Source organism: Cyprinodon variegatus, unplaced genomic scaffold (genome assembly GCF_000732505.1).
Source record: "Cyprinodon variegatus isolate N-32 unplaced genomic scaffold, C_variegatus-1.0 Scaffold110, whole genome shotgun sequence".
NCBI classification, from domain to species: Eukaryota; Metazoa; Chordata; class Actinopteri; order Cyprinodontiformes; family Cyprinodontidae; genus Cyprinodon; species Cyprinodon variegatus.
In genome coordinates, this window is record NW_015150563.1 from 63,340 (window position 1) to 72,602 (window position 9,263).

The 9,263-nt window shown below is 38.3% G+C and overlaps 1 protein-coding gene across 2 annotated transcripts in view; it reads right to left on the reverse strand.

Annotated features, from left to right (window-relative positions):
• Positions 1–473: 473 nt before the first annotated feature.
• dhcr7 (7-dehydrocholesterol reductase) overlaps positions 474–9,263 on the reverse strand; it is a 21,378-nt gene continuing 12,588 nt past the window's right edge. Inside the window, exons 7-8 of one of the 2 annotated variants that reach the window (XM_015374932.1) lie at positions 5,222–5,353; positions 474–1,661 (exon numbers count right to left, since the gene is read on the reverse strand). In XM_015374932.1, coding sequence (XP_015230418.1) covers positions 1,197–1,661; positions 5,222–5,353 — 597 coding nt within the window. In that variant the 3' untranslated portion in view covers positions 474–1,196. The remainder of the gene's footprint in view (positions 1,662–5,221; positions 5,354–9,263) is intronic. The other variant, XM_015374930.1, reaches the window with a different exon arrangement.

Below are 9,263 nucleotides of genomic sequence, written 5' to 3' on the forward strand. Positions count from 1 at the left end.
TTTAGATGAGACATTATTTCTTTCATTGTGCTATTCATTCATTACAGGAATTGTTAAGCATTTTTAATAAATACATTTTGAATTAAATTATATTTTGTTATTGGAGTTATTGCTGTTGACTTTTACTGAAAAGCATTTTTTAATAAATCAACTGTAAATATCATGTTATTATAGGATTACATAGGTCTATGTTAAGTGAGTGCATGCCACAGACATCTCTATGCATGGGAACAGAGATCCCCCCCCACTCCAAGGTGTCCTGGTTTTCCCAAATGAAAATATGGTCACCCTAGTGAATTGGCACTATAAAAATAAAATGAATTGAATTTTTTAAATCCCCTGATATGAGTTTAAAAACTATTTGAATTTTGCAGCCTAAACCATCTTTAAACTGTTAAACTTAGCGTGTATCTGTTGTACCAATGTGGGAAAAAAAGGAAAACTCAAGCTTGTAGTAAAGCTCTCTGGTGCCTCTGGTGTTACTTCACAGAATGAAACTTCACTGTTCTCAAATAGAGTTTATCTAAGAGGAAAAGCCTGAATTGTTTATCATATTCCTTTGAGAACACGATATATTCACAGACAGAAAAATGTTTTGTAAACAAAGAAATATTTTTTTAGTTTATTGAATGAGTTATAATGTTGATATATAATACATCAATCTCTTTCCTTAGATTCACACCAAATGGTCTGTATGAACTGATGCGATCTCAGTCAAAGTTTGGAGGTCACTTAATTTTCATCTATTTGGTCCAAAAAACAGCAAGAAAGCAAGAGTTCAATGTTCTTCTAAACCTGCATCTGAACACGTTCTTTAAAACTGAAGTAAAACTTTAAAGCAGGATATGAAAAAACAGTTTTGTTATCAGAGGAGTTTGAACCTGATAGGCAGTTAATGAGAAACAAGTCCATACATTTCATGTTTATCAGCTTAAAACTCTGTTTCTGGGAGACAGAGGACAGTCAGAGATCTAATGCTGTCGGTCTGTCTGATGGTAGATCAGTACGACGCTCCAGCTTCACAGAAACAGAAAACTGCCCAACTGCATTTCTGAGAAACAACCTTTCTTTGCACAGAAGTAGAAACAATAGAAACTTATAAAAGTTGAGAGTCTGGCGGTGAGAGGGAGGAGCCAAGCTTATCTATCATTTCATCTTCATGTCCTGTTCTTTTCCCATTCCTCCTCTGCATTTCATTAAAAGAGTCCAGGAATCAGCCGGTAAGGCACAGAGTCGGTGTAACGTTTCCAGTCTTTGCCGTACTTGCTGCTGCAGCGATGTTCGTCACGCACGCAGCGGTGGACCAGCAGGATGGTCATGTAGACAATGTAGAAATATGGAAGAATGTGGGTGAAACCACAGGCGGCGCAGTAGGCCAAGGAGCCCATCAGGTCGCCGGTGTAGTTGAAGTGGCGCGCCACTCCCCAGAAACCCGAGGTCAGGAGCTTACTGCGGTGGTTGCGGCCGTCAGCGGACACATAGGAGCACTCAATGTAGGTGGGCTTGCGGCCCCAGATGGAGCAGGACCCCTCTGTACGGCGGAACAGATCCTTCTGATGGTTGGTGGAGCGGAATATGTAGTAACCAATGAGGCCGAACAGCAGGATGGCAAAGGCATGAGCGTCTGAGAGCTGGATGGGATGGTACACCAGGTACAGGCCCTAAAAGACACAAATACATCAGCAATATGTTAGAGGGACTCGGTAACTGCCAAGACAATATTGTCGTGGAAACAATCGGAGTTCATGTGTTTGACATTTTGTCTCCGTAGAATTGCAGGATTCAAGTTGGCAGCTCCAACTTCCTGCTTGTCTTTCAGGCACTAAGGCTCTGTTCGAATTCATGGGCTGCGTCCCGGAGCACAAACAAATAAAAGCAAATGTAATGATATAAACCTTAGTCAGTTAAATAACATGCTGCTGTCATTTTGGACATCTCTGATGTTGCTGCTTTTTTCAAATATCCATTACTGTAAAAATGTTTATAGCTGTATATTGCTTATTTATTCTCCAGGTGCACAGTTTTAAATTGTTAAAAAAAACTTTACAGTGTTTATATTTTAACTCTTCCCTATTATGTTATTTTTAGACATTTTTCTAAGGTCCTCATTTGTGGACATTTTCAATAATCTTTCTGCTGCTGTAAATTTCCCCATTGTGGGACAATAAAGAGATTTTCTATTCTATAAAAGGGGTAGAAATGTATTAGTAAATCTAAACAATGTATGTATAAAAAATATATCTGCAAATTCTCTAATATTTAACAACAAAAAATACTTAAGTTAAGCAAATTGTGCAAAACAGCAATAAAAAAAATTAAAATCCTATCAGATTTAAGAACCTGTCCTTAAATTACAGCCAAACCCATTTACACAGTAAGATTTATCTCACTGTGTAAATGGGACCCTTAGATAAACCAAACATTACAGCCACATATTTGACTTTAACCATTAAAACAACTATTTTCATTCATTTGAGACGGAACTATTCCCATACTTGTATCATATTAAACTGCACTTCCAATTTTCACCACAGTTCGGCGCCAAGTAACCTTTCCTCTGATCACGGATACTATATGACTACTGGCTATGACCAGTCTTTCAAAATAAGTCTCCAGGGACCCTACAAAATAAAAGCCTTTACATTATACTTATATATTTTTGCAGCATATGGCTCAATATTATGACCCAAACTCAACCACTTTTAAAAAATTAGACTCTAGGGGGCTTTTCAAAACGCACCCAATGGCAAATTTCAAAATAAAAGCCTCCCATTGCCGCTTTATCTATAGACCTAATAACAGGTAAAAAGAGGAATTCAATGATTGGAAATTCATCAAGTATCAATGTTGGGTCTGGCATTTTCCTCAACATACAACCCTGCTAGACTTTCAAAATAAGACTCCAGGGACCATACAAAATAAAAACCTCTTCCTTATGACTTCCTTATGAACTAAACCAATTTCTTCAAATTACAATACCAAGGCCTGTTGACACCTCAGCAGTAGTAAGGGGAGACTTGAAACTGCAGCAGCTGGTGCAGCTTCAGGAGGCCCTAAAGCGACTCTACAAAATGAAAGCTTCTTCCTCATGCACACTCATTCATTGTGCCGTATGGTTCGTAGCTATGACCCACACTCAACCATTTTCTTCAAATTACACTACCAATGCCTGTTAACAACACACCTCAGTGCACACTTCTTAATAAGGCTCTAACATTTCCACTGTAATAAAGCATCTGCTAACCTCGTAACATGCAGCCTAAGCCTGCCAATGGTGCTTTCATCACTACAACGGCTCTTAACATGTAGGTTAGATTTTGAACAGGTACTTGCTCACTTTCTATAAGCTTCTCTCTCTGTCCTTCCTCCTCTTCTCATGGTCAGTCTTGCACATTGTCAAGCCTCTAAGGATGACAGTTTTCTCAATTTTGATTAACTGACACATTTTAATTAATTTCAAATGGTTTTGCCAAGTCTTGACATTCCAACATATGATTTCAAAATGTTAATACTTATTCAATTCCATCTTTCTCAACATTTTACTTCCTATCCTTAAGCTACTCCTTCTTTCTTCAACCAGATAAGATTCCAGTGTTTCTTTCTAATTTCTTTTCTGAGTCTGCTAATTTAATACTTTCAGCCTATGTTGTGAACTTTTGCTTCATTCTGCTCTTTTTCTGGACAGGGATTAAGTTTTTCTGTTTGTGCTGCTAATTCATAATATGCCTGACATGTATATGGGCAGTATGTGCCCCCCCCCCCCTTAAAAATGTATTTTGAAATTTTTCTAGAAACTTGAGAGATATTATATTCAGTCCCTTCTAGTGCTCTGATGTAATTTTTTTTTTGATATCATGTATGGTTTGGCTGTGCAGCATTTAAGATGAGTCTGTTTCTGCCATTTTACTGCCAAATGATCCTACCCTACAACATGTTCTGATGATTCAATTGTTTTCTGCAATTTGTCTGATGACTTCCTATCACATTTTCATATGTTCTTCAGCTAATTTCAGCTTATTTTTTATTCAGCAGAAAAAGCATTCTCACTTGCTGTTTCTACGAAACAGCTTTTTCTAGTTATTCAATGGATTGCTGATAGTCAGTTGGTAGTACAGGGATGAAATGAAGCAACCAGCCGCCATATTGGTACTCCGTAGTAAGACCGGTCACCCATGCACTACAGCATCGAATAAAGATGACATTCTCATTTTCAGGAGGGCGTAAGACTTTTAAAATAACAACACTTGCTGTTTCATAGCATAATTAGATTACTGTAACTAATAATAAAACAAATACAGGCACATCAAATTGCATAGTCATTATGAAGTATATCCATTATGTAATAAAACATATTATACAAATCCATCACAATACAGTTAAGGTGTTAATGGAGCATAATAATACAGATGTGCCAAAAGTGCTAAATTGATGATGTACATGTAATATACATGTATTGATGACGTGGTAATTGCATCTTATATATCATTTAAAAGTTTTACATCAAGACTGTATTACAAGTACATGTCTCTTAATGCTATAGTATTTTCCTATATGCAAATTGTGCATGCATGAAGCCATATACCTTTGTGCTGTGTCCGTGCATTAGCCTTTAAAAATGTTAATGTTAACATGCAATATACAACACTACAAAAACAACAGCATTATGTACTTACTAAAGAATTACTACATTGACATTTTACAGTGAATTAATTTCTATTTACTCTATTTTGTAACGTTAGACACAATGTCAATGGTTAACTCAGTCAATATCTTCCAGTCAGTCCGAGATAACCAGACTAATGTTACACTCCATATTATACTACAGGATCCATCGGCCTATATGTGGATTTTCTTGGTTAGTTCATCCACTGACTGTGACATTATCTGTGGAACGTCTTCCCACAGCCGGCAAACTTCTTGTTTTTGCAGCCAAATGCTACACAGGTAGGCATTTTTACTGCGAATCACCGTGGGAGTGGGAAGTACCAGCATGCCGCAATCAACAATCCGGTGAATAAATAGAGATCAGTGGGTTAAGGGTCCTGCTCAGAGACCCAGAGTGGCAGTCTGTAGGAGCGGGGCTCAAACTCCCACAACCTCACTGTATTCCAAGCTCTATGGTCTAACCACTAGACTGCCACTTCCCCACCCCGCACCCTGCAGGGTGTGGGGTGTAAAGAGTTACTACAGAGTAGCCCTGCAGGCTGTAGTGGAGGGTTACCTGCAGGGTGTAGAGGTAGGGCAGCCACACACAGTCCCCCCAGCCCAGATACCAGCCAAAGTGGTCATGGCAGATATCAATGGTCTTCAGGTACCAGGCCTCATTCCAGAAGAAATCCAACACATAAATACCCTATGAGAAAAAAATACAGTCACTGACATTAGTAAGGTGATTACTGCATCTTTTATCAATTTCATTTACATGAATGTTGCAAGTATGAAAATAAATAAATCCAGCAGTAAAAGTGAGAATTCTGCTTTTAGTAGATTGAATCTGTTCTTCCAGGTTACAGTTAAGCATTCAGCTGTGTGTGTAAAAGCTGGAGAGGAACTGAAGTAGATCCAGCATCAGAGGTTGACTAAAGGACGATGAGAACGCCATCCTTTCAATCAATCAGCACATTTTACTGATGTGGGCTAATACCAGCAAGACGTTTTATGAATGTTTAGCACCAACAGGATGTAATGTGTGAGTTCGAATTCATGGGATGAGTCTTCAGATTCAAAGGCCGATTACATCATAGCGCAGCACCGAGGTCTGGTCGGATTCCAAGACTCCTGGTTATGTGGCCGACAAATGCGTCCTTCTTTTTGCCTGATTTGAAGGACAGGTCCGATGCATCCTATCTAGCTTTGGATATCCCAGGGTTCATTGCGAGACCAAGCAAGACTGGCTGCAGAGGAAAAAGGTACTTGGCGCCGAACAGTGGTAAATATTGGAAGGTCAGTGTATTATGATAAAAGCATGTGAATAGTTCCTTCTAAAATTAATGAAAATAGTTGTTTTAGTGGCGGGTAATGTTTAATTTATACAAATATTTTTATTTGTTAGTGTGTAAATGGGTTTTGCTGTATTTTAGGAACAGATTCTAATATATCTACAATAAGGGGACTATAAATCAGACAAGATTTTTATTCTTTTATTGCTATTTCGCACAATTTGCTTAACTAAGCATTTTATGTTGCTTAATATTCAATTTAATTTCAATTCAGTTTATTTATATGACGCCAATTCACAGTACGTCATCTCAAGGCACTTTACAGTTCAACCAGATCATCCAGTCAAATTTATTCAAAGTTTTCTATCTAAGGAAAACCAGTTGATTGCATCAACTTATTGACTCGAATGCAATCCCTCACACTAAGCATGCCTGTAGCGACAGTGGAGAGGAAAAACTCCAGTTTAACAGGAAGAAACATCCAGCAGAACCAGGCTCAGTGTGAGCGGTCATCTGCTGAAGCTGACTGGGGTTCAAGGAGACAGAAGCAGAGATACAAAAGGCAACTGTAAAAGGCAGCCCGTTCCAGGAAACACATAGCCAGGCAGACAAGCTCTGAGCCAATTCCCAGGTCAGAGGATAAAGAGAGCACATCCAGCCAGTCACAGTCAGAGAAACAGGACTGTACTGGAAACAGGCCGATCTCCAACATCTATAAACAACGGTGCTGATGGCAGCAGCACAGCTGATATTTCTCTCAAACAGGAACAGACGAGGCAAAGCTACTATTAAAAAAAGCAGAGAGAGCAAATTTGAGATTGAACAGATTCTGCAGTGGGAGAATAGAGATAGAATGAAGCAGAATGATGAAATGGGAGGCCCTATGTCCTCCAGAAGTCTAAGCCTATAGCAGCATAACTATAGAGATAGCTCAGGATAACCTGAGCCACTCTAACTATAAGCTTTATCAAAAAGGAAAGTTTTAANGTCTAAGCCTATAGCAGCATAACTATAGAGATAGCTCAGGATAACCTGAGCCACTCTAACTATAAGCTTTATCAAAAAGGAAAGTTTTAAGCCTACCCTTAAAAGCAGATAGGGTTATGTCTCAGGGACTAAAACTGGTAGTTGGTTCCACAGGAGAGGAGCCTGATAACTATAAAAGATCTGGCTCTCATTCTATTTTTAGAAATTCTAGGAACCATTAGTAAACCTGCAGATTGAGAGCGAAGTGCTCTGTTCGGAACATAAGGAACAATCAGATCTCTGACATAAGATGGAGCTAGGCCATTTAAGGCTTTACATGTGAGAAGGAGGATTTTAAATTCCATTCTGGATTTAACAGGGAGCCAATAAAGAGAAATATCAAAGATTTTGCGGATACATTTTTATACATACATTGTTTAGATTTATATATATCATCTTTCTACCCCTTTTATACAGTACAGTAGAGTAGAATTGAATAGAAAATCCCTTTACTGTCCCATAATGGGGAAATTCAGGTCTCTACAGCAGCAAAAAGGTTACTAAAAAATGTCTAAGAATAACATGATAGTGAAGAGTTAAAAGATTAACAATAAAATACTGCCCTGTAATGTGTTTTAACAACATAAATCTGTGCACCTGGAGAATAAATAACCAATATTCAGCTATGGACATGTTTACAGTAATGGATATTCTAAAATAGCAACAAAATGATGTGCAAAATGACATTGTGTTATTTAACTAACTAAGGTTTCTATCATTACATTTCCTTTTATTTGTTCATGCTCCTGGTAGTTGGCACCTTTATTCCATTCTGGATTCTCATGAGTCTTTGTTCACTTAAAAAAAAAAAAAAAATTAAAAGGAAAGAGTTTAGAAAAGTTTAGTATTTATTGTTTTCCTGTTTTGTGCAACAGAGCTTGCGTCGGTGAAAGCCGTGGAAGGCTGGACCTGTTTGAATTCACAGCCAAAACTCTTCGAGTCTCCTTATTTTCACAGACTTTAAAGGATCCAGTCCAGGTAGTCCTTGTCCTTGGAAGACGCAGCCCATGAATTCGAACACACCCAATGTTAAGATTAACTCAGTATATCTTTTTATTATGCTGTGTTGCAGCTCCTATCATTCCCATGTGCCAAGGGAAAAGTGGCGTCTTACTGATTAATCTACTCTCTACTACAGACCCATTGACCCAACCTGTCAGGGTGGCGCCTCTGTGTGGCCGGTAGGGTGCTGGCTAATCAACGGCTAGTTAATGTGAATATTAACAGCTTGTTGTTTTGATCCGAGTCAAATCAGAGATAAAAAATGAAAGTCTTTATCAGGATTTATTGCTGTGATAAAACACAGATAAGATGTTTTAATAGCAGACTGAATGAGGTCAAGGTTTTTACAGCAGAGGCATAAATCACTGAAAAATGTCTGATGGAGCTCAACCAGCGAGAACCGCTCCCCTGGCAGAAGCTGCACATCCTTTGCAAAACTTCTCAGGCCTGAAAGGTGGGATTATTCTTTCCACAGAGGACAGGTCCTGGTTCCTAACCATTACGATCCCAGCATTAGTCTAACCCATTCTTTGTAGCAGGGGCTGATTCATTTGGCCACTTCTCTTTTTAATATGTCAAAAAATCCAGAAACCTAATAAATGAAAAAAAGCAAAATTATGTCACCTGGTGTTCAGTATCGACGCCAATGCTGAAGTATTTCTGTATTATGACTGGGTTTTAAAAAATATGGTTGGTTTTTGAAAACCCAGCTCTACTAATTTACTTCCTTCAGTTTGACCCAATCTTAGTATTTCTATAAACTAAACTACGATCTATTCGACTTATATAAGGAACATTTTTCAAGGACATCTCAGGTCTAACTGTGGATCAGCGTGGGAGAATGTACATCAGCATGCCGATGTAGGTACCAGATCTGCTTCTTATGACGTCAACATATGGCAAATCCACTAGGAAAAAAAGATTGCACCCGTTTTTTTAAGGATCAAATCTCTTTTGGAGTCTCAACATATTATTACCTATATTTGCTATTATTCTACATTTCATTGGCGATCTAAAGTAGCCGAAAGAAAACAATCATTGTCAGTCTGGAAGGAAAATACTGCGTTCTAAGACAAACTGAGCTCTGCCATTTACCAAGGTGACAAAAAAAGTCTCAGCTTATCTTTATTCTTTTTATTAAGATCTGAGATCTGAGCAGAGAAGGAAAAATGGAACATCTTAATAAATGACTTTGGTAAAGATTTTAGACAAATAATACAGTTACCGTATTTTCACGACCATAAGGCGCACCGTACTAAAAGGCGCACCGTACATTTTGAGGGGGAAAAAAGACGT